Genomic DNA, 26,693 nt, shown 5'->3' on the forward strand with positions numbered 1-26,693 from the left:
GAAGACAATTTTTACATTCTATCAGGCAAACTAACACTTCAGTAATGAAGGGAACCTTAATATTTTAAAGTAAAGTGAAGTAAAGGCATGTCTTCAGCTCTGTTACTTGAAGTATAGCATCAGCTGGCCACACAGAACATTCCTCCTTACTGCAGACAAGAAAACCTACCCAGTGTTTGGGATATAATTAACTCCCTCCTAAGGTACACTGGTTTTACACACATCTTCAGAAACAAAACAAAAATATGAGAAAGCAGATGTTACTACCAGAGACACTGTCTGGCCAAACTGTTTTGGGAGCTCAGCCAGATTCCTGCCCTGCCTGCCACGAGCGGGTGCTCTGGGTGATGGCACATGGCCTGTTTTGCAGCCCTACAGCAGGAGTAGGTGTCCCAGTCCCACATGGGGTTCAGCACAGGGCACATGGACCAGCAGCCCTCGCAGCAATCGCTCTTGCCTGTCAGACTACAAGTACTACTATTAGTTACTTGGCAAAGCACTCAAAGCACTTCCCTTGAAACCAAAGTTAATAAAAATTATCATAAACACGCTCAGTCAACAAGATCAAACTTTGACCTCTGCTTTGTGCACTCCTCCAACTGTCTGTGGGAAACAGGGCCTCTGCTGGAGAGAGAGCTCTGTTTATAGAAACCACTCTTCATCTCTGATGTCTGTTTATGCCAAATACGGTAACAGCACTGGTCCACAGGCAATCACGTTGGGAATGACCAATTCCTTCCAAAGATCAGCACTGCCATTAGCTCTTGGGTTTCCAGGTACTGCAGGAGCATATGGACACCTTTCAGGCCAAGCCAAATTACACTGAACACACCATTAAACTTGCTAAAAGAGGTTTAAGCAAAAAAATTTAGATATTAAAAGATGATAATAATTTAGCCATCAGATTCCCAGGCAACTTCGAAGAATTCCTTCTTTTGCATCCTAGACAATTTGAGGTTCCCTTCCCTCCATATACAAGGGATGAGTGCTGTCATTTTGGAATAGCTGTATCTATCTTCTGTAATTACAACATGGGATAACAGTATTATGCCAACATATTTTATTAGTCAGTATACACAGTGTGCAATTAGTGACTCACTACAGACAGTCAGAGGGAGGATTTGGCTCCAAGTCCTCTGTCACTATCCTCCTTGAAATAGCTTAATACAGCAAAGTCATATGATTCATTTCTATATATCTCTGGGCTTCATGCAATAAAAACATAGGAAAATTTAGCAAAGCCAGGATATAAATCAGGTCTCTCTAAATATCAGAGGTGAACATGCCTAGCAGCTCCCAAGTGCGAATAAGTATGTAGGTTTACTGACATAAAACAGGTCACACACTAGGCTTCCCAAAAGCATCTGTATCATTGCACACACACCTTGCATCAATGTTGAGAAGTCACACTCACAATTTTTGTGCCAAATCTACAAAAAACTCAACTTCAAGCACCACACTCACACTTAAAGGTTTCTTTCACTGGTTCTTTCTGTACCACACAATAAGTAGAATGGGACACCTCGACAAGATGCCCCACAGTAAAGCAAAACATCCCAGTGCCAAGCCCAGAAGGCTATCAAGGACCTCAGAGCCACCAGGGCATGCAATGGAGATGCTTTCCTAAAGGAACACAAGGCCCTGGGAGCTGGATGCTTCAGAGCTCTGTGAGCAGAGTAATGGTGGTGCTGTGCTTCCTCCCCTCCTCAGTCAGCGAGGATCATCAACATGTAAAGCACATCTTTATGCACATTTCGATTTGACACACAGGACTAAGCTGTCTGGGTCTTAGCTGCTTCCCTGGCCAATCACTCCTCAAAAAAGGGAATCCTATTTCTAGACCAGCTCTTAGGAACCATACACTTCCACTGCTTAGAATGGAGCTCTCTCAGTATCCTGTTACAGTAATGAATCACAATTTTGAGACCCTTTTTGTTTACTACATTTAAATGAGGTTGAATAGAGCTTCCTAGAGAGCTGAGCAAACCACTTCAAGCTATATAAGAGGTAAACAAGCTGGTTTTGTTAAATTCTCCAGAGTGCCCACTGAGTCTGTCTGGAGCAGATAAAAAAAAACATCTCCTTTCAGTCACAGTAAGTAATACTTTTAAATCCCTAAGCACACAGCCCAAGAATGGGTGATCTGGGAAGTCTAGAGAGATCATTTGTGAAAATGTGTATTCAACAGAAATATCTGAAGCAGCTTTTATATCTTCAGGGCACAGAAGAACTACTATTCCCCCCTGACACACATATACTCCCCTCATATCAATTCAAAACACCAACCCTAGCTGCCAAGCCAAAGAAGCACTTCTTTAGATGGAGCAGTTGCTGCCATGTACTGAGCTTAGTAATACACACTCCATTTCAGCAGGGTCTCAAAGAAGCAGAGGAAATTAAAGCATGTAGCAGTCACGCCAAAACCTTTCCTACCCTTTTGAAAATTTCCCACAGGGTGGGTACACACAGACACTGAAAGTATTGTGAGTTGCCTCTACCAGACAAGGGCTCAATCCATAAATGATGCCTCTAGAAAAAAAAAAATGGATGGATCTAACTGTAAAAAAATGGCGTTGACAAAGATAATTGGCCATTTAACTTTTCCTCAGCTCCTTGGAATTACTTTAGTTTTCTGATTGCGCATACAAAGAGAGAAGAGGTGGCACCTGACACCTCAACTTATTACAGGAAGCATACATAACTAATCCTCAGCTAATGCTTGCATAGTTGAGTAACTGTGTGTACAAGAGCAGAGCTGTCTGGCATACCAAATGTGTTCAAAGTGTTTTGGAGGGGCATTTAGAAACTCCCTGGTCCTCCTCTGCTCACAAGAGAGCCCAAAATACAGCCTTCTAGCAGGCCTGACACCAGAAGAGCAGATGGCCTTTGAAAGGCCATCATGCCCCTCAGAAGAAAGTCAAATGCATTTGCTCTGCTCTTCTTTCTCATCGCGTTCTCAAATGGAAAGACCATGTCTGTACTGCAGTCATCTGTTTTTTTCCAGAAGATGTTGGCAACTCTTGCCATGTTTATCTGATTATGAGGTGGAGGCTTTCCCTGACAGCATGCCTTATTCCTCCAGTGGGATGAGACAGCCCTGTTACTTCCACAGTCTGTCTAACGTTTGGCACTAATTTAAAAAACAAGTTCTCCATTCCAGTTGTGAATTAAATTCATCTGACTCAGCATAGAGACAGATCAGAGATGGGATATGGGGGAATAAGGTTACTAGTGAGGAACTACATCTGTTTGCTACCATTGCCCTTAAGGCCTTTTACCTAAGCTATTAGCCCACTGCTGTAGTCCCCTCCATCTCCCCAGGCCAAAAAGGCAGACTGACAAGGGAAATCTGGACACCTTGCAGCTGTTACTTAAATTCCAGCTGTTCCCTGCAGCTCTTCTGCCAGTCTCATCCAGAGGACCAGCAAGGACTGAAAATGGACCAGCTTTTCAGGCCCATATGAAGGGCCCAGACTGCATTTCTCCACATAGGACTAGTTAGGTTCCAAATCCTGCTCATCCAGCAACCAGAAGCTCAGAGCATGGACTGAAAAGTTTCCTCAAAACCTGCCACAGTGACACACTTTACCCCCTTCTAGGAGTATTTGTTGCCTGTGCCTCATTACAGAGTGTAAAAGAAAAAACAAAACCAAAACAAACAAACAAAGAAAAAACCAAAAGGCAAAAAACCCCCCCAAACCGAGAGGCAGAGATCTGGCGTGTCCAAGATGACGTTACCCAGCTATGGAACAGATTACAGTGCTGACATTTAAAACTCTGCTCTGGCTGCTCATGACCGCTGGAAACAGCAGTATTTTCAACTCCAGGCATCATCTGTCAATTCAACAGACATCCATGAACCCTTATGAAGTTGCCAAATTAGAACTCAACTGTGCTGATGAGCAGCTCCTTGAAGACAACACTGTTTTACTTCAATCCCTTTAATACCCTTATATTGTCCGTGCTCCTCCCAGTCTCAAGCTACCAAACACACAACAAAACCATCACAAACCCAAGTGCAGCCAAAGCACTGACAGGAGAGACCTACTGTTACTAAGCAGCCTCTTTTCACTGAATGGGTAAGGCTGGAAGGGACCACTGGAGGTCATCTGGTCCAACCTCCCTGCTCGAGCAGGGTCCCCTAGAACACATCGCACAGGATTGTGTCCAGATGGCTTCTCAATCTCTTCAGAGGAGACTCCACAGGATCTCTGGGCAACCTGTTTCAGTGCACGGTCACCCACACGGCAAAGAAATTCTTTCTCATGCTCAGGTGGGGCTTCCTGTGTTCTGGTTTTCAAGCTTTAAGTGAGTCAGGGATGCTGAGGCCTCTTTCACGTGGCAACCCCCAACACTATTTAAGCTGTCAAACACCAGCAGAAGCAGCAGCTGCTCCCTGCCAGCAATTATTGCTCTGGAAAGGAAGGCAGCTGCTTTGAGTACTGCCTCGCAACAATACCTGTAAGAGCTTGGGCACACCTCGACTTGGAAGAGGCTTCCTGCTGAGCAGAAACTGCAGGACAGACTGAGGTGTATGTACAGGCACACAACACTGCTTTCTGTGCCCAGTATCCCAGGATATGACTCTTTTGACAGCAATAAAGTTTACTCAGCTTTTCTTCCCTACCAGGCATTTCAATAATACAATCTACAGACTTCTATCATTTTTTCACAGGCAGCTGCAATCTAGCAAATTGCTTCCCTGCTACACTCAGATTTAATGTAGAAGAGACACCTTGGAATTTCAAAGTGATGGGACTTCACTAAGTCTGGTACTTCAAATCATCAGCTACTACATTGGAAGTAATTTTTTCTGCACAGCACCTCTTTTGTACTGGCTTACGGGTAGACTTTTAAGTTTTGCATGAATCCTGACATCTTTACATTTAGGTATATACACTTATATATTTATGTTTACATACATATTTGTAGATTTTAAAGAGATGTTTCTATTCATATATATAAGGACTTAAACCTTAAACTCACTCCAAACCCAAAATTTTGGGTATAAGAACCAGAGCTGCTCTCACAGCATTTTGACGAAAAGCTCAGACAATGCTTGGCAAGCAGCTAGATTTTGAGCAATTCTCTGAACTTCTCAGCTTTTCATAAAAATCTCTTTCTAAAGTGTCTGCTATCCTCTTCACGGGAACTAGGTACTGTATTTCTTTCTTCCACAGAAAAAAGGATGCTCAGCTCTGAAGGCAATGAACATTTTTGGCATTTAGGCTGCAGAAGTCAATTATTACGATTTTTAGATTTACCTTAAGCCTTAAATTCAATCTGAAGTGTGAAGCCAGGTGACTAAGATTTGCTTACAGATGACCATTTTCTCCTAAATGGTTTTGCCAATGGACCTTCTTTCCAATTAAACAGAACAGGAATAGTTTTCATGGCCCATGTACTGGTTGTAGGCAGAGATTGCCTGCAGTGGGCTCAGCTGGTATGGACAGCAGAGGGGGATTTAACAGTAAGAACACTTTTTCCCCCTCTCCCCTCAGAAGGTGAAAAAAAAAACAACCTCGTTTTAAATTGAGCTGTGTAGAGCAAACACACTCTCCTGTATTTATCTAGTTCTACAGCCTCACTCAAAGGACACAGGGTTGTAACTGCTGATACTACTGTGCCTGGTGGAGGCAAGTGAGTTACAAGTAAAATAATTCTGTGGAAATACCTGGCTCAAGTGCCATTCCTTCCATTGTGACGATACACAGCAGATCTGCCACTTCCCCCTGGTAGATCGTCGGGCTGTCAGAATGCACTGAGACATTAAACACAGGACCTAGAAAAGAGTAACAACAATTAGGCTTTTCTTCAGTGTCCAACACCTTTCGTGCATGTTTTTTGAAGTATTCTCTCCCAGTTTGTGAAGACAGAGCTCTGAAAGAGGGATAAGCAATTATTTATTGTAAAATAGTTATTTTTAGTCATTAAATCCCGTACTAAGATAAAGCACCCAAACCATCAGACTTGTCACCTGACACAGAGGCTGCTGCCCCACTCTGCTTTCTACTGTCCTGCACAAAAGGAGCTGGTGACTCCTTTAAGAGCAGGAGAATTCAGGTCTTCAGGCTAATCCAGAATGTATCTTTTTGGTGAGGCTGTCAACAGAAATTCCAAATTAAAGCCAAACAGCATTTTAACAATACAGATGTGGAACTGAAACACAGACAATACAAGCAGTGCATCTGATAATACTTTTCTGTGGGTTTTCCTTCAGGTTCTGCCACAGATAGTTTCTTCTGTAGAGGATGTCTCAAAGCCCAAGGGCACAGTAGCTCCTTCAGATGCAGAGTGGTGATGATATCAGTGAAAACCTTTAGGCTGTTGTGAAATCCTCAGACACCAAGACAACATGGTGCTGTGTGGTTTCTGAGGTACATAAGTCAAAAACCAAAACATCCTTGAATTTTGACAGCAGCTACATCTCTAGTGCAAAAGTATCCAAATCACAACTCCTCAGATACTCCAACATTGCCAGTACTCTCTGGTTCACAGGGCAGAAAATGAAAAATGTGACTCAGATTAAGAAGGAACCTTTTTTACCCTCCCCTAGACTCCATTACCTGGCTCAGCTACCTCTGGGACAGCAGCAGCAAGAACAAGCACACACATGTGGTTTGGAAGGAAATAAAAGCTGCAGATTTGCTCTCCTCCACTCTTACATGCTACTGTTTTAGTACAGGAACCTTAAATTTCAAATCCATTGCAGATCAGTGGCAAACAATGCTTTTGATGGAGAATATTTAAGGAAATCATCCAAGACAACCCACTTGTCCCGTGCCCTCTCAGGAGGTTTCTGTGGAAAGCTATGCTGATAGCTCAACCACATTGAACACACTTAGCACATCATTTCCAAACTGAGGTTGGATGTATCACAAAGCTAGAGCTGTAATTTTTGGTCAAACTATTCTAGGCTACAAAGGCCTGGTTTGTTTTGGTCAACAGAGATGATATAGTGCGCTAAGAAATTAATTCCAATTCCAATGCAGTAATTATTTCTCTGGTTTTCAAAATTCCCCCCATAATTTCTACCAGGCACAATGTGCCCTCTGCTCTGCCCCAGAAGCAGTTGTACTTTGTGCACAAGGGCAGTATGTAGACATATAATCTGTGAGTTTTGCACCCATTTTGACACTAGAAGACCTCTCTGCTAAAAATTAACATTGAAAGTTACCCCAACAAGCAAGGATAAAAGAGCGGTAGAGATGCAATAGAGGTTACATATGGACTATCAGTCAAGGCTCCTACATGCTTATGCTAAAATATATTTAAGGAGATAAGGGATACAGATCACTAAGTTCAGCTCTTCAGGTACTGAGTTCACAAGCAGGCTGCAGCCCCACGTTAAGCTCAGCATGATAGGATCCTTTTCTGGGAAAATGAACAGAGATTAATCTATTGCTTCCTCAGCCTCTATCCAAATTCTTTCTGTGTGAATTCAATTTGTTTCCTGACATTTACACATACACATGCCAAACTATATTCCCCTTGCAGCCTATTTGATTATTTGTCCCCAGATAAAACAAGACATTTTCCATCCTTTCCTTTGGAGTTGTGAAGACAGAAGTTCAAGGTCCAAGGGGATTAAAGGCAGCGTGGACCAGGGCACTCCAGCCAACTATAACCAGAGAAGTCTCAAGCTGTGTGTGAACTGTCAAAGCAAAAGAAACAAAGAGACTGTCAAAATCTGCCAGGAAAGTCCCTGCATTCCCAGCACATTCTCCATGCTGCACTGATCAAAGGCGGAGCAGCACCATAATAATCCTGATACTGTCCATGGCTCAGGGTCTATCCTAAGTCCCTGCAGTGAGTGAGGTGACATGTCAGGGATACAGGGCATGCTCTGCTCCAGCAAACAGGCTCTGACCTGGCTGGCAGCCAGGAGGGGTTGAGCAAGAGCGATGAACTGCATGATTCCAACTTTGTCAGCTAAGCATGGGCTACCTTACCCCCGCCCCAGCAAGTTAAAAAGGAAAGACAGAGGGTACAGACAGACAGGATTCTTCAGGTCTTATTTCTGGGTTGAAAGTCCAGGCACATCTACTGCATTCAACAGACACTGCCTTCAAACCCTGGCATGCCAACAAACCACTAATGCGGAGCGGAGCCGGAGCACTTCTGGCCACTGGAAGTCACGAGGGTAAAAGCTGAGCTTGTTTGGTCACTCAGCCAGGAAAGGCCATGTATCATGGAAATGCAGCACTCCCTACACACTGCTCAGTTCTGGGTCACCAAGCACATCTCTACCCTGCCTCCCACACAGGAGTCAAAGCTGCCAGGGCAGTAAGGCAGGAGGGCAGCAGCTGCGCTGTCATTTCATGATTGTGCTTCCCCTTGGTGAGACACAAACAGTTCTTTCCCTTGGGTTATTTCCCTAGTAGGGTACATCTCCTGCAAATTACCATCTGTACCTCAAGGGAGAGATCACTGTCCTGGCATCACTCTCAACAAAGAGTCAAGAGATGTGTCAGGGGTTGTGCTTTTCCCTCTCCTAAGCAAGATTAATTACAGTGAAAGCTTCTTAGTTCAGTCTTAAAAACTGTGTGGCTGCAACTTCCTAGGGGGATATGTCTTCTCTGGATGTCTCTCAGGCCTTCTGCCCACATGACCCACATCCTAGGCCTCAGGCACGAAAGGACAGAATAAAGCATCTTCATAGATTTATTCCCCCCACTACAAAACCTGAAAAGGCAGGAGCCTGTTTTCAACAGAGCTTTGTAAGCCCTGAGCTGGACCAGCTGACCGTTTAATCCCCTTACTCACCACCAGAAGGTATAATAGTCAGAGTTGTGATCACTACACCTCTTGGGAAAGATTCACAGAAGCTGGTGGCATGGCTCTAATCCCTCATTAAAGTCATCTGCACGCCACCCTGCTCTACAGAAGGCTTCTGGTCTTGGTTTTGTTCCGAAAAACCAAACCAAACCCAACCAACCAAAAAACCCCAACCAACAAAAAACAAACAAACAAACAAACAAAAAACAACAACCCAAAAAAGCCAAGCCACTAAGTGACCAGTCCTTTTAACCTGATTTATGTCCCCAGCTTAAACAATATACTCTAGCTTCAGCTGAACCTGTCTGACAACAGGATGTGAGAAGCAGGAATGAGCTGCATGCCAATCTCAAACAAAGCCACAGCAAATCAGTTTTTTAGTGGGTTACAAGAAAAACCATGGCCGTATTCAACTAGACTTCTGCTTTTCTTCAGACTCAGGAAAAGCACCTGGGCAAAGAAGGGCAGCAGAGCAAACAAGATGCTTCCAGATACATTTTTCAAGGTTCCTGATGACCTCCCAAGAGGTCTAAGGTGTGCCATAAAAATCTGGGTGCGGATCCTGGTGGTGTGGTTCATGTCATCGTCCCCTGTTACCACCACAGTTCAGTACTCAAGAGACCCTGAATCTGGAATCCACCAAGCAAAGCTTGGCACACAAAACCCAAGTGCTTTCCTTAAAGTTTCTGCCTTCCAGTATAAAAAAAAAAAAAAACCCCAACAAACCAACCCACCACAAACAAAACCCAAACCAACCAAAAAGCAGCCCCAAACACACCCAGAATTCTCAAGACCAAGGTTACAGGCACAGATGTGTGGTAAAACAGGCGACTCCCGGCAGACATGGATGGCACTGACCATCAGGGTCTCGGCATCGCCGCGCTCAAGCACTTCCAGTGTCACAGGAAGGGTTGGGAAGGTGACATGAACTCTCCTTCAGTGACATCCCAGTTCATGCTACATTAACACTGGGAAAAACAGAACTCCGCAGGTAACAGATGATGTGGCTTTGGTCACCTTGCCACCTGCATCTAACAGGTTGAAATACTGTTATTGGCACTTACTTGGTCACTCGGGAGAATAAACAAACCAGAGTTTAGTTTCAGTCACAGGGCTGACAGATCAAGCGTGACCTGCAAAGCTCGTCAAGAACAAAGCAAAGTTAAATGCAGGAAAGCTGCTCCTGAGTTTGAAAGCCGAGAAACAACTGGATTTTAATAACTTCAGATTTGAAGATAAGAGTCATGCCCTCGGATAATCTGGAAACTAAAGAGCAGATTTACAAAACAAACCAGCATTCCCAACTGTAAGAGCTAAGCATGATAAAGTGCCATATTCTGCTGAGACCTTTGATTTAAAGTAAGCCAAAAACCTCTCTTCCTCACTGTAAGTAAGGCCACATGTAATCCTAGATACAGCCCCTAAAAGAAGTTCTCTTCTTTATTAAAGTAATAACAATTTTATATCAAAAAACATCTGCTGTTGAGACAGGAATAAAGAGTTTTCAGAGCTTTTCTTGCCTTCTGAATGCTTGAAAAATATTATAGAACTTTAAACAGAAAGTGAAGAAATTGAGGTTAGAAGTTTACTAATACAAATCTGGAAATGCTTAAAGAGAAACCAGGCTCTAGGATCAAAACTTTTTTTGTATAATTTCTTCTGAATGTCCCTTCTTATGGCAGATCTCAATGCTCAAACTGTTGATTTTTTTGTCACCCAGGAAGGTAACTCCAGGATCCAAGTCCTGTAGGTGACACAGTTTTCAGGTGAGTCTTTTGCTAATTCTTTCATATCTAAAAATGAAAGGAAAGTGTTTATAAGCTGCACCAGAACTGATTTATTAGTTTGTGCTCAGACTCACGCTGAACAGGCTGCAGGGTGGAAAGGAGGAGTTCAAGTTGATCGAGTTAATTTACTCAACTTAAGCATTTATAAATTGAAGAAAAAAAAAAATTCTGAGCCCTATTTACCTGATGTCACCCCATTCTCCCTGCTTTCCTTCCCTGCTCAGTAATCCAAATAACTTAAGTCTCCAAGAAAAGGGGGAGAAGGAGGGAGAATAAAACAAAAGCCAGTTAAGATGCAGATTTATAACAGAAGAGATCCTACTTATCTAGGTCCTAGGTGACATTTTGGCCTTTTTGGTATCATTTTAGCCTGGACTTCTCTGCAAAAATAAGGTGTAGTCTCCCCACAGACATGAGCTACCTTTATTTCCCAGACAAGCAGAGCAGAGCAGAGAAAGGTCAAGTAACCTGATGACAATAGAGACCCAGAGCAGACTGTTCCAGCCAAGAAGCCTGTGCCCAGTCCATTACCGGGCAGCGAGGCCACAATCCCTGCGTGCAGCTTCCCTGCTTGCAATCAGACAGCACCACAGACCACAACGGGGGGAAAGAAATGATGCAACCCACAAGTTGTCCATCCTCCAAAATATTACTCATATCTGCCCTGGCACCAAATCATTCACTGTTCAACTGAGAATCCCATGACCTGCCTTTTTCCAGATAATGAGTTTCTTCACCTACACTACTCCAGACCCCTGCCCTTTCCCTGATTCTTCACGAAGCTGTTCCCTAACGAGCTGTACCCCAAGCCTCATAATAGCTGTTACTGGAAGAAGCCCTCAGTAGTTAAGTCTGTGGTTTCTACTTCCAGCTACAAATTAATGTACACAGGCACAAAGGCACACAATGACAAAGCACGTTCCTGCCCATTAACAGTGGCTGGAAAACACCAGCCTTTCTTGCCAAAGAGTTTCTGCTGCACTGCTTTTCATTCATTTCCGTGATTAAGGCTTCTTTCCTTTAAGAATCTTTCTATTCGCCTTTCTTGAAATTGAGTATCTCTCGGGGTCATTGCAGGGCATCATTTCATTTTAATTGCAAGCTCAACATCAATACTCAGCTCATATTTCAGCAGCTCTTGGTTTATCTCAGCTTCTTCCAAGGGGAGTGATAATACATTGCTGTGCAATGAGCTCACATGCAGACGTAACCCAGAGTTGAAGATTTCATCGAGATGCTTCCCTTGAAGTTCTCTTTTATTTTTGCCTCTCCAGAACTTTCTGCCCGCTGGTGAGTGGCACGGAGGGAAGACAGCTCAGAGCACAGCCAAGCTCCAAATGGTTCTTTCTTATAACACACTTCTCAGCATTAGATTAAAAGCTTCCTACTCCCTGCTTCCCTCAAGGGAAAGGAAAAGAAGTCACTTCTGTGGAAACCCCTGTGAGCGTGTAGTGGGCAAAGACATCCTAAACACTAACCTTGGTTTCCCAGTTCATGGTGAAAGGGTTTGAAAATCAAAGGACAAATGCCAAAGCAGAGTTTACGATGCCAGGATAAACCAGGTGGATTTCACAGAGACCAGGTATCTCAGCATTAAAAAGCAGCTGCAGGCCAGATGGAGCCTTTTGAAAGAGATACCTGTCCAGACCTGCCCCCCTGATCTCAAGCAAGTTCCCAGCTATTGGACTCCCACCTTTGCTGGTCAGCTCAGCTCAGGCGGAGGGTGAACACCAAGACAACAGCCTCTCCCACCCACTGCTCAGCCCTTGCAGGGTATTCCCACTGGAGCAGCACCTCCAGGTGACCAGAAGACAAGTGAGATTTTCAGTGTGGGTGAGAAGGATCACAAGTCTTACAAGAAGCTGTCTTGATAAGCTGGGATCAGAAGGACAGCAAGGAACAGAAGATAGGTGTGTTCCAGGCTGAAAAAAAGGCCATGTACACATGCATTAACCAACAGCTTGGGAGGAGAGAGGATGCACTGGAGTGGAAACAGTGCAATGAAATTAAGAGAAAATTTCAAGACAACCACTGGCAGCTGCTCTTGTCTTCCGCACTGCTGAGCAACCTTTTAAAGAAAGAAATGGCAGAACCTCTGTTCTAGACTGGGAAAACAAAAAATAAGCACTGAAGAATATTAAATTCTTTATGTGGGACAGCTTCCACACCCCTCAAATAAGCTCATTTTGCTTACAGCTACTGGACATACAGAAGGCATTCGTTTTACAAAATTGGTCTAGTGATCCATGTTATTCATGAGGTCATACCAGAAAATTCACCAGATCCTCTCTGGTCTTAAAATACATTCTGCAGAGAACAATCTGCCATTGATTTGATATTTGGAAACTAATGACTCAGTAGGCTCCTCCTTGCCATGCCCCTATCCCAAAATCTAGCTTATGTAATTCAGTGGACAAAATCCACATTTCATTTTTTTTATTTCAGGAAATTTCAAACAAATTCCTTTACATTAACATTTCAGATTGTTAACCAAATGGAATAAATACATCCCTCTGCAACAGCAAGTGGAGAAAGAAGAGAGGAGGTCTCTGCTTGCAGCCAGCAAGTTCTGCCTCGAATGGAAAGAATCTGAGGAAGACATTTTCCACAGATGTTCATGGAAAAACATTTCAGAGCACTGCCACATTTCACACCTATTGTGGTAGAAAACATTGAAGTTTCATGAGTGAAGTCCCCAGCTCATATATGAAAAGCTTACATGCCCCTGCCATTCAGACAGATCACACTGCACAATGTGTATGCATGCTAAAAGCATCTCTTTGATACATCACTCAACTCAGAGAGATCTGGGAGAGAGTCAAACCGGAGAGAAGGATTTCCAATCCCAGCAAGCCTCACCATCCCCCATCAAAGGAGAATCAATAAAAACAACTGAGAAAGAAATTCCTCCTAGGACTAAAAGCTTCACGTAAAACCCTTTAAGGGTTTCCTTCTGCTGAAAATGCTGCTTCTGTATTGATCACCTCCCCACTTCAACCCCCATGATGCAAGCTGAAAACGCTGTTTAAATCTGAGGTTTCAAAGTAGGGAGAGCGGAATAACTTCTATTTTTCAAAATTATACTGCCTTATTATACTCCTGTCCAGCAGTTACAGCTAAGCTGTGTTTCTGTTACACTTTGAGAACCCCACAAATCACCGTAAGTGACTCATTAAGTTTTCCTATCAGGGACAAACACAGTCATAAGTTACTCACCACGCCCCAGCCTCCCTATAACTCAGGATTTAGCAGAGCGGTGCTTCCCAGGTTTTACAATGGACTGGAAAGCTGCATGCCCCTCTTTTTTCTGCACCTTCCCTTCCAGTATCTTCCCTCCAATTTTGGGGAGCCTCTCGTTCTCCCTGGAAACAACTATCTCCCTCAGCAGTTCTGCTTTTCACCGTGCCCATTAGGGAAAATCCGGCACCAACTTCTTTTTCTGAAGAACAAGTTTGACAGCTGCCTGTGCCACAGGATGCAAGGGAAGGGTGTGATATCTGAGCTGTGCTTTCATAGTTGCTCCACAACTTTGCCATTTACCCTGAGTCAGTCTCAGTTTGCATCACAGGAGACCTCAGCAAACAAAAACAGAGTAACACACCCACAAAACATCTTCTGTATGGCATACTTAATTCCAAATAATTCTCTAAATAATAATTCTCCAGTTAGTCCACTCAAACTGTGCTTATCACATGTTCTCATCATGCCCAGAGGTGAATGTCCAGCAGGGATATCTGAGTAATAACCGAAGGACACAAAGTTCATCCATCAATTAAAGAAAATTGAAGGTATTTCACGACAAATTTTCCTACATGCCAAGATTATTTTGGGAAATAGCACTCCAGTACATTGTGCCTGGGACCTCATTTCTCTCTTCATTCTTGTGCAAAGAATGAAAGACTGACAAGGCTTCAGGACCATCCCTCCCCCTGCTCCAGCCCTGCTACTGGAATTCACACATTCCCAGGACACTTCTACATGCTGCCTCCCTTTCTTCACTCCACGCTCCAGAAATCCTATCTGGGTGAAGAGGCTGGGAGCACAGACTGACAGCAAAGAGAAGTCAAGACTACAACACGCACACTTCCCTCCCTTGCATAGCTCTCAGTTTTCCCTCTGAACCACGGGTATCAATAGCATCCCACCAATCTTTTTGGATAGCAGTTCAAAGTGACACAGGACAAGCAATGTTGGGAGAGGCACCAACCACACCACTTTTGTGCAGGAAGGCCTCCACATAAGAGCTTGGAGGGGGAGGGTGGGGTTTGGGACAGATTTGATTCTCGCTGGTTTCTTTTATCACCCCTTTGCATATGCTGCTCTCCCACTGTGTCTGACCCAGATATCAAGAGTAATAAGGCTAAAACTGTAGCCCATTAAACCATCCTGAGAAAGACAGCAAATCTACAGCCATATTCATCTCTGACAATGCTGCTCTGAGAGGCACTCTGAACATAAGCAACTAACAGATTATTTTCAGGACAGTAACTTACCATAAAACTAAACAAAAAGCCAAACAGAAATCACCTACAACCAAAAGAAGCGTTGAGCTGAGTCAACGTCCTCTCTCTGGCCAGCTTAGATCAAGCTGCATCTTTGTATCAGGATGTTACATCTCACAGCTTCTTACAAAGTGATATCCTCATTTCCAGGCTGTCCCCCTACACTCAGCCCTTGCCCTTTTCCCCAGTGTGCCTAGTGTAAGGAAGTTCAGTTGTTAGAAATCACCTCATATAGAACAATTATCTTAGTTATGGATGCAGCCAGAAGTCAGGCTGCTCTTGCCTAGTCACAGACACTTCTAAAATATCCTGCAGCCTGCCATTACAAGCACAATGAGAGCATGAAGAACAAGAGATGAGAGCAAAGACCTCCTTCCAAGTTGTGCCTGTGAACAGGAATGGGGAAGTGCAGAAGGTTTGCAGTAAAGCAGCTAACTAGAGAGCTCCAACATAGCAAGCACCTTCGGGCTACATTTGGGCTGTAAAACTCCTCTCCTCAAAAAATCACCAGCTTGGTTTCAAATCATGGAGATGAGCCCTTCACTCCTAAGTGCACCACTGTTACGAAAACAACTTCCACAGCACTTCCCAGAGATATAGTACGATAGGAAGTCAGTGTTAACATACATCTCTGATGATTCCAATCAATGCTGTCCCTCTCTCCCTCCCCCAACAACATATCAGCTCAGGCGTGTTTCTCTAGAAATATCTCGACAGGCAGACTATGTTACAGCTGAAGGTAAGGGTTTCAGCAAGCAATTGAGGAACAGGATGTCCTTCTGGGTACTGAAATTCATCCCAATTCGTGGAGCTTTGTAGTCCAGCCACAAGGGACCTCTAAGGTCTTCCAGCAGCAGGATACACTTGCTGAGATGGCTGAAATGTTACCTTGACCTGACTATTTTCTGCAATTACATCAACACCGAGGTGTGCTCAGGGAATTTAATGGTATGCTAATAGGGTCTGTTTTGGAGCAGAAATCCAGTTTATTATTAATGTTCTTCCAGAGCAGCCACTACTAACAGCAATCTAGCGATACAGCTGGAAAATGCAGCTACATACTGAGAACCAGCTCTGAGCCTGCAGGACCATAAAAGCTGCATTAGTAAAGAAAAAACCCAGGGGTTATGATTACAGCCAATTCATTAAACATCTTTCTGTAAACAATCAATAGCACAAAGGACACAAGTACCAACCAAAGGAGACAAGCATAGCTCTCGGCCATCACACCATTTGTCCCAAAGAGTAGGTATTTCTGAGAGACGGAGAAATCAATGGGAAAGCGTCGCGGAACTCCTTCCCCTTTCTGACTTAAAACGCGCAGCCGCCAGACTCCGTACCAACCTGACGTCTGGAAGTCTATCTGGATAGGGTTGGACAAGCCGTTCACCGCCTCGCGCCACATCCCGCCGCCCCCCGGGGACCAGGCGGTGACCACGCAGCGGTACAGCCCGGCGTCCGAGACCTGCGTCTGGTACATCCGGTAGCGGAACTCGTTCTCCTGCACCTTCTCCAGGACCACGCCGTCCACGCGCGTCTGGTCCGTCCAGTCCTCCAGCCGCACCACCGAGTCCTGGTTCAGGGAGATGATGCGGGTGGTCCCGTTGGGACTCGACTGATCCGTCAGCGGCTTCTCGGCTGTGATGAGGACGGAGTAGCGCGGCGTCTTGATGTTCTTCGAGGACACTTTGCATGTCATCTCAAAGGTGTGGCCTGCTACAAAGAACGGCTTCAGTTTCACCGCCTCCACCGTGAGCGTGTAATCTGAAGAGGGAGGGAAATAAGCAGCAAGAGAGGGGGTTAATAAGTAGGTAGGGATGTCTCTGCAGCACCTTTCCATCTGGAAGATTGCAAACAGGCAAAGGTCTTTTTTAGGAGGAACAAATCCCAGCACATTTATCTAAACACACGTGGACATCCCAGAATGCTACTCAGCAGTACACACACACACACACACACACACACACACAAGTAGCAACAGTTTGGGTCAGGAGGCAAGAATTCAAACGAACACCAAATACGGAACAGATAATGCAGTACACAGGTCACAGTGTGACAGGACCTCCAGGATTGTTTTATTCATGAGCCAAGATATTAGACAAGATTCAGAGCCCCAGTTTTACACTGGGTCTGCAAGAGCACCCTCAGTGACAGGGCACAAGGACACTGCTGAGGTACTCACGACTAGTGACAGAAGCTGCCACTGACTGAATTAACAGCATTTAGTGCAGCATCCTTTATTTCCCTTGAAAATCCACCCTAACAGCAATCCAGACACATTCAGCTGAAAACACATGACAGAAGTTGGTGATAACAGAAGTCTCCATCCCCAGAACCCCATACACACAACTCCACGTTGAAAGAGCTAGGCACACCTCTGCCTCCACATTTCTTTCTTCTCCCCCCACTCACTACTTCTCGTGTGCACAAATCTACCAGAAGCCTTGACATTTACCAACGGTACATTTGACATCAAGAATGCCAGCACCACTTACTGCTCAGTTTCCTCCCATTTCTTCTCCATTCTCTGCTGGCTCCTCAATCCCAAGAATCCCTTAATTACAGGGTTCGGGATAATTATACATCTACGAGCACAGCCCCAAGACACACAAAATATAAGCTCACAGTGAGAAACTGAGAAAATGAGGAGTGACTCAAATCAGAATCAGATAAAAGGAAAGGGAGTTGCTGATTTCCTGGCATTGTGATGAAGAGACACCCTGCACATCCAGACTCTTCCTAAGGAAGGGAGGGCTGGAACAGAATACACAGAAGTACCAGTATTGGAAAAATACAGCCAATCCAACTCTCTGGACTAACTTTGCTGCTCTCTACTCTCCTTTCCTCCTTTTTTAAAAAAACAAGTGTAGACCCGTTAAAAAACTACACAGATCACCTTTATGCAAGGTGAAATTTCTCGGGAAAAGGGAAATAAGCAATGGTGAGATTGTAACACATTTCCCAAAACTGAACTAAATGCGGTAATATTTATGTCCTCCCCACAAGAGCAACAAGATACTTGTCAAGATTACATTTTGCAGTGTTTTGCCTTCAAGCAGCAGTTTTCACAATGAGTAAACACAGCCCACAAGATGAGAAACCCGGTATGACAACTTTAAATCAGTACTGTATAAAGCAGATCACAGTGCAAAGCCATATAAAGAAACAGCAGGAACGGTGAAGGCTGAGATGCTTCTGGTGGTCTAGCTGAGCACAGAATTACTTGATACTCCACACCAAAACCCCCCTCACACTTCCACCCACTAAGCAAGTGATAATACAAGAGTTGCACATTTAGGCACTCAGGGTACAATCACAATTGCAGTTGTACAGAGTCATTCTACACTTCCTTGTGAGAGAACTCATATATATATGTATGAATCTAGACTTCAAATCCATTTTTTCCTCATTCTGTGTCCATGAGATTCTGATATTACTTTCTTCATAAGGTTGCAGCACCTAGGAGACCAGCACCTAGGAGATCAGCAAAGATCAGCTTCTCATCTATTTTAGGAATATAGAAGACAATTACTCTTCTCCCCAAAAGCAGAAGCACAGCCAGCCATACTTCTCTGGCACAGTGTTGCTTTCCAGGCCTTATGAGGAGGTTGTGGGCAAAAAATCCCTCCTGAGGTAAATGTTCTTTACATTGTTGATCTTCATGTCAGAGCACTGGGTCCCAGACACCAGAAAAAAAATCTTGCCATTGGTCTCTCATATGTGTGTTTAAGACAAAACACCTTCACGTGTTCAGAGCAGTACAGATACAGCCAAGATAACTCTCCCTACTACCTGGGCTTCAAATGCCTTAACTATTCCCTAAGCCACAGGTCAGGCAGCAGTACAAATGGCAGTGTCTTGGCCTCTTCAAGAATAGAGCAAATTTGTTCCTAGACATTCTTTCTTGCCTTTCCATTTGAGGGCGATAGCAAGTGCTTTTACCAAGTATTTCTGCTGAAGAAAAAGAAGAAAGGAGTGGTGGTAGCATGGGAGAGCAGAAGTGCAATCTGCAGAGTTTGTGGAGGAGAACATCTGAGGCCCAGAGATGAAGCTGAAGAACAGTGGTAGAATTCAAAAGGTTTAGAAATTAGGATGCTGAACGTAGAACAAGGAGATGTGCTCTTATGAAAGTCCTTTCTAAGGATTTTTCTACCTTTTAAAACTGCTGAGATCCCTAGACTGGATGAACACAGAAGGCAGAGGCATCTCCTCTTATATTAGACCATAAGAAATGCAGACCAGAATAGAGAAGGGGACACAAAAACCAGCACATACAGGTGGTGAATGTTTCTTAGTGCAAGAAAGTAGGGGAAAAAAAAATAAAATCAAAGGAACATTTATAAATATGCAAAAATTTTAGAGACCTGCATATGTAAGCAACAACTACCAAATAACAACGCCCCACATCCTCTCAACTGGAAAAGCCTGGATCACGATTCCTAAGTGTGATTCTGCGCCAAAATTGTTCTTCAGTAGGAGCAGACAAAGTGTAATTAGCACTCCTTCACCCCCCCCAGAAAACCATGTAGTTGTCTCTGGAAGAGTGCACATTATGAGTTAGAGGGCAGACCAAAGACTTGGCACGTAGCTTAGAAATAACAGTAATATGAACAGAAAATTAAGTGGGAAAGGAAAGTTTCTCCATGTTTCCTATGTTAACAGAAATTACTCATCACATCTTGTAGCATAAGATGGGCCAGAGAGGTCAAACCAACATTTTCTTCCAAGAACTACAGCCTGAGGTCTCATTTCTAATCTTTTGGGAATTGCCAAGGGAGCAAAGTCTGTCTTGACTGCTACTCCACACTCTTGTCTTTCTGCACACATGCCTGCAATCCCATGTGGAGTCTCATCTTCTTGTAAAGCTCCATGAATGAAAAGCACAATAAAACACACCCTGGACACTTGTATACAGGAGGCTACAATCTGCAGAGTTTGTGTTGGAAAGTGGTAGGGGAAGAGATCCTAAGTAAACCATACCCAAAGCTTATAACCCATTTGGGAACTACTCCAAGACAGAAGGCTAGCAGCAGAAGAAATCCTAGCCAAATGACTCAAATAAAATTCGAGTAAACTGTACTTTGGAGCCTGGCACTGCAATCTTCTGCCTTCCATCACTGGCCAGTCCAAGTGGTTAAGCCACTCTATAATTCTCCTGTTGCTCTTCTACCACAAAGTGCATGCTCAGCTTCAAGAGCACTTCCTGGGTAGTGACTAGAAAGACTTTTCACCAAATCTAAGCCAGTCAAACTTCTAGAGAAGCCTAACAGCTACAAGGGCAAGGAGACTTTAAAAAACCAGCACCTTCCCCGCACTGCACTGACTCCATTTGGAAGAGCAGAATGATGGCCCTGGTTAGCAGTAACCTCGGAGCCTAATGGCACGACTTGAGGCTGCTGACAAGACATCTCAATATTCATAAAGGTTTCTTCATCCCCCAGTGCACTAACTAGATTGCAAGTACGAGGAATGCAGCAGACATTAAGGTAATGACAGCTGTGCCTGCGTAGGAGGAGGTGGCTGTACAACACCCCGAGGTACAATTGTGGCCCCAGCAGCTCCCATACCAAGAGCGCTGGAAGTGTGACAGGCACACAGAGCCTGCACTACAGTGTGACACGTGTACACACCACACAGGGCTCTCTCCCCACTGCTGCACACACCAGCCCCCCCTCAGTGTCCTGCTCCCCTCACACAGCCAGGCAGGAGGAGCCCAGCCAGCCCTGACTGGGGGTGATTCACCAAACCTAAGGCACTTTCTCCTTCCTACACCCAAACTGGCACACACACCCAGCAGCTTGGTGCCATGGCAGTGGGAATTTCCTGGCTCAGGAGGAACTGCCTGTCTGTATTGCACAGTGCCTATTATACATCAGCAGTGATAAAGAGAAGTGGGTGGCAGAAATATTATCTGTTCTCTGTTCGCAGGACTGTCTGGAAGATTAAGATGCCCTTGCTCCCAATTAACTGTGATGGGAAGGCCTGGGCAAACATTTAGGACAAGTAACGTTATGTTAAATATAATTATTTCGTAAATTAAAGACAGGAGTATTAACAAAACCCCAAATAATAGCACCTTTGGGATTTGGAATTTCAATTAAAAGATAATGTTCTCTTTTGCAAAGTACTCCATGCAGATCCAAAGTTGACAACACTGGTTTAGGAAAAAAGCATTGATTTCACATTCCACTGCAAACAGTAGCTGTGTTCTAAATGTAGGCAGTACTCACAATCAAATTAATAAATAAAATTATCTTTTACACTGTCAGACTTTTTCTGGGTTGAAAATAATTTACAGAGCCAGTCAAAAAGGTTTCCTCCCTTCCTTTACCCCCTTTTACTGATTGGAATTTGCACTCTAAATAGCAAAAAATAAGAATACAACTGATGTGTTTCATTTTTGAGGTGAGAAAGACACTTTCTTTGTCACCTTGGCAGGGGAGAAGTGGAAGAGGGGAAGAAACATATCAGGCAGACTATGTCAAAACCAAGGGTGATCTATGATAGCAATGTCTGCATTTGCAAAGCTGAGTAAGCAGAAAGACACGTGAGCACTATTGGTCCCCACAGAACAAAATAGAAAACAAAGACAATAAAACCCCGAGTTAAAATTGGCAAAGATACGAAAACAAAAAAGGATTTTTGACATCTTTGCACGATGTTTACATTTCAAGCAAAGGCTTCTTTATCCTCAATCAGCCTCTGTGCTGATTGGCCCACAGACACATCATAAAACCATTTCTCCTTTCTCAAGAGCTCAGAACAACCTTTTTCAAAGTGGGATTTCTCCAAAGTCCTCCCCCCTCCTCGAGCACTGCTCTAAAGTTAACACAGAAGATGCAAGTACTGAAATAAATGGAAGAAAAGTCTTTATGGAGGCATAAGCTCTCCTTCCTATGCCCAGGAAAAGGCAAAGTTCTGTTCTCTCCTTAGGCAAACATGTGAGAGCCTGGCTGCTGGCTTTTATAAGCACTGGGAGCAGTTAGGGACTCAAATCACCAGAGATACTTGTCAAAACAACAGTCAGAGAGCAGAGGCAGCAGCAGATTAACTCCTTCATAGTTGCTGGCTACAGCACTGGGCTCATAGCCCAGTGTGAAGCTCACAGGAACAGGGCACGGCAAGGGACAGGGCACACAGAAGAGGCATCTGGGGCTACACTGCTGAAGGGGGAGGGGTTGAGGGGGTGGAAGGGAAGAAGGAGAAATCCAGCCTATATATTGCCCTCCCCACATTATATACACATGACATGCTTTTTCAGGAGGAGAACATTTTTGTGGGAGAGCTCACTTTCACATAATAAATCCCCCAACGCCAGGTTTTGCCAGCAAAACGTACTTTTCAGCACAGGGACTATAACATTTACATTTGTGCTGCAAAATTAGCAGAGTTTTTTGGAATAAAATCATAAACACGGGAATGTTCACACCTGTCACGGTTTGTTTTCCCTCAGAAATGTCAACACAGGCTGAGACTTTTCAACTCCAGCTGGTCTCTGGCTGCTCCGAAGGCAACGATCCATTACACATGCATGCACGTACACACACAAACTCCGTGGTGTGGCATAACACTGAACTAATTGTGACCAGCATTCAGTATTAATGAGAGATCTCATTCCTACTGGAGAAGGCAGCTTCAGGGAAAAAAAAAAAAAAAAAAAAAAGACCTTTTCCTGGACCACACGTTTGGTCTGGGCATACAGGGAGCGCTGAGCAGGCAGCACACCGTTTCTCTCTCCACTGAAACAGAGTCACAGCAGAAGGTCTCCAGTTTGCTGCTCAAGGATTATCCCTAAACAACTTTAAAATTATTTCAAACTGCTTGTCTCTGAAATATGGTTCTCTGCCTGTGGATGCCTAAGCTAGACTGTTTAAAAAAATCTATCAAGACAAATGCAGCTTAGCTAAGTACAGATTTTTGGCAAAGACATTACATCCTAGGTTATCCTAGTCCTTCTGATCCTATCCAGCAGAATTCTCTTGCGTGACTTCACATGGTATCACTCTACAGGATACACAAGCCCATTTTAAACGAGCATTAAGCAATTCAGGTAATTATTAAGCTTCTAAAAAATGCTCTCAGAGTCAGTTACTGACCAGAGCTAGTTCACTTCTACCTCAGAAAGGCCCAGATCCAAGCAAGCCCACTGAATTACTTTGCTCTGCTACCCTCTTTTTTTTTTTGATACTCTGATAGCACTACACCCATGAACTCCCTCAGAAGTGCCTTCTAAACATGGGCTTGTAGGACAGAAAAGCAAAACCACAACTCTCAAACTGGCAGACATAGAAGACAAAGTGACATTCCTCTTTTCACCTCAATACAACCCTGTTGTTAGCAGCAAGATGCACCCTAAAGAGACAAAAATTCTCCAAGCCATGAAGGGGACAATGACTACAGCTATACTGCTGGATGCCATCCCTGCCACTTCCAGCCCAGCTCCTGGACGTCTCAGCAGGTTGATGGATATATCTCTTCTTTGCAGTTCCCCTCCAAACTGTTGCATAAAACTGGTGAACACTGTGTAGTTACTTCCCTCCACAAATCAGAGGCCTTTACACAAGGTGACAGTGCTTTTTTCATTTTCATAACACGGAACACCATTTCCAAAGCCCATTAGCAGGCCTTCTGGCTGACAAGCTTACTCAGGAGAAAACTACCTCAAGCCACCCAGATCTTTCGCTGAATTGGTGCAAAGTCCCTACCTTGTGTAGCCCAGAAAATGTTGACAGGTGCAGAAGTCACATCTTTGCTCTTTACCCAGCTGTTGTTGCGGTGCCTGCTCCAGGCAGAGACGACACAGAAGTAATCCCCTCTGTCGCTCTCCGAAGTCCACTGGATTCGCAAACTGAAGGTGTCGGCAGACTTTTTAGAGAAGATTATTTCCCCGTTCTGAATCCGCTCTCTGCTCCTGCCCCCAGGCAGCAGAGTCCAGTCCGCGTCCATCGTGGCCAGGAGCTCACCTGCCACCACGTCGTCGCTGCGCAGGCGCTGCCTGTAGTACCAGGAAACCGCGAAGCGGAGGTTTGCCTCGGTGTCCTGCGCGTTCGTGACCCTGCAGTGGAGCTCTGTGGGGTCGTCTGAAAACTTGGGTGTTTTAGACGCGTTCAGGAACACGTCATAGTCTGGCTCTGCAGGAGAAACACGGAAAAAAAAAAGAAGTTAGAAGCTACAAGCAGAAGGGAGAAAATGCTAGAACTTATTAAAAGTTATGCTAACTTCTGACATCCGGTCAGAAGCACCTGAGCTAGAAGCCAAGTGCCAGAATACACATTTTTCTTACAAGACCTGGGAACTTGGACTATGGTTCTCAGATGGTTCTCACCGGCCTGACACAGGTATCCTCAGGCCTGAATTTCCAAACAAGACCTTCTGTTTCATACAACTAGTCAGAGCATCTCAGAAAAATCAAGACTAATGGATCTTGCTGAGCAAGAAAATTCCCTCCTTTAGGTCGGGCCCCAAGAATCCACCACGATGGGCTCAGGTTCAACCCAGCCAGTCACTTTTTGCACCTCTTCAAATGCCTGGGGCAGCCTGCACCATGACACTGGTTATCCTCCAGCTTTGGACTAACCCGAGACATCCCATTTTCCCAGTATCTCTTCAGGATAAGAGGTCATTTTCCCATCATGAATTGCTTTCTTTTCCACACTTAACTATCCCACCGTGTCTCTATGCTACAGTTTAGGAAAGTTAAAATACCACCCCAAAGACACCCATTTTACCCACCCAGACACCAAAACCAAGGGACGTGGGTACCACTGGCCACAGGCAGCACCAACAGCAGTGCAGAGTGAATTTCAGTGGTCAGCATAATAAATACTACACAGGTCAATAAATACTAACTAGGTTAAGAGTTGAAGACATGTGGATCAGAAAAGCTTCACAGTCTGAATAGAGGAGTATGTGCTGTACAGCTCTGAGGCTGGAATATCTCACGCTTGAAAATGAGTGCCTGAAATTCACGGGTTAAGAATGAGGTTGTTGCATTTAAATCTGAAATAGCTGGCTGTCCAAAGCCTACAAGCGATAAGGGAGTCGCATGACTATTTTCTCTCAGACTACAGAGATAGTAAAGGAAAAAGATTATAGCAAGAACCTCACACCACAAAGGAAATACATATTTATTTACTAGTATTAGAATATTTTTGTCTTGCTGTCTACTATAATTCAGAAAAATGACTAGCTTTCCAACTGTTCGGCCAATACCCATCATGAGGCTTCTACATTGTAACTGTATTCAGCGCTCTATATTTATTTCCTGCTTTTATGTTTTTCTTGGCATTTTGCCCTCCCAGAAACAATTAACCGAAGCTATAATTGGGACAGAGAAGGCAATCCAAGGCTAAAACTTAGGCTTAGCTTACCAGTGAGCCAAGATAATAAAGTATCTTAATGGAACTGCTGTGCAAACTGTTGTGTGCATATGCACTTTTGGACTTCAGATGCAAAAGATAAAGACAATTGTATCCAGCAAGCTGGGCTGCTGCTACGTCAGCTTGCAGAAAAGATCTCTCACTAGTAAGTGTTATGCATGCAATGTCCTTGCATTTAGCAAGAACAAGGGCATCCACACACACCAGACCCCAGAGAACCTGGTGATACTAATGCTGACTTTCTGTGGCATTAGGCAACACAAAAGCATAAAAGTACTGCTCCCCTAAGTCTATAGTATCTACTACCTGTGAACATGTGCAGATTTCTGCACATTTTCTGCATAAGTAAGGCAAAATAAAAAGAAAATGCACAGAATTCTGCTGCAGGCAAAGCACAGGTTATTAATGGAGGCCAAAACCCACGTCTGGTGTAAGCCCCCATAGATCCTACAGCTACACTACTCTTTCTTTCTCATTCAGAGAAGACTAGTTTACTCCAGGGCCTCATGATATATTGCTCACACTCTGCAATTCTCTTATCTTTCCCCCTTGCCTCCCCTCCCCCCTCCAAAAAGAAGGCATTCAAGGCCAACTCTTATTTTCACAGCAACAAAGACTATGAAAGCACAAACTCTTCTCTAGACAGGAACACGAGAAGGAAAAAGCTGCAAGAAACTCGAGTTCTTAGAAAACCCCTTCAGGTTTGTTTTATTTGCGGGCAGGGGAAGGACTGCCGAGAGGAGAGTTTTCCCTTTGACAGCACCACTCCAGACAGGCCCTGCACCCTGACAGACACTCAAACAGAGGATTTAAAAAGAATAAAAGGCTGCCTGGATAAACCTCATTCCTCCACTCTGTCAGCTGTCAAAGAACAGCCTCACTGACAGTTCAACGACTTAATACTCCAGCAGCTCTTAACTTCCATTGAAGAGGAGGAGTCCGTGAATTCTGGATGCAGACGAAAACCTCGATTGCCGAAAATTTATTCTACTTTCCCTAGCAACCAAACATCTGCCGAAGAGCAGATTTTATTCTCTCCTGTTCCCAAATAATGCCAAATTGGAACGGAAAGAGTAAGGAACAGTCCTACAGGTACAGGCACTACGAGAGAATACACGAGCACGCAGTGCACCTGTACACGCATGAACATGTGTGCACGTGGGGGAAGGAGGGAACACTCACTAGTTGAATGTGCAATTTGAATGGCTGAATGAGGACAGGAAATGAAGACATTCATCACTTGTGCA

The 26,693-nt window shown here is 44.2% G+C and overlaps 1 protein-coding gene across 3 annotated transcripts in view; it reads right to left on the bottom strand.

Moving 5' to 3' along the window:
• Window positions 1-26,693, bottom strand: part of PTGFRN (prostaglandin F2 receptor inhibitor) — a 66,836-nt gene that overhangs the window by 6,360 nt on the left and 33,783 nt on the right. For 2 of the 3 annotated variants that reach the window (XM_051780262.1, XM_051780264.1), the window contains 3 exons: window positions 23,773-24,198; window positions 16,412-16,831; window positions 5,675-5,782 (listed from right to left, as the gene is read on the bottom strand). In XM_051780262.1, the coding sequence (XP_051636222.1) occupies window positions 5,675-5,782; window positions 16,412-16,831; window positions 23,773-24,198 (954 nt within the window). The remainder of the gene's footprint in view (window positions 1-5,674; window positions 5,783-16,411; window positions 16,832-23,772; window positions 24,199-26,693) is intronic. The other variant, XM_051780263.1, reaches the window with a different exon arrangement.

This window comes from Manacus candei, unplaced genomic scaffold (genome assembly GCF_025592945.1).
Source record: "Manacus candei isolate 608988 ecotype Guabito, Panama unplaced genomic scaffold, ASM2559294v1 h1tg000014l, whole genome shotgun sequence".
NCBI classification, from domain to species: Eukaryota; Metazoa; Chordata; class Aves; order Passeriformes; family Pipridae; genus Manacus; species Manacus candei.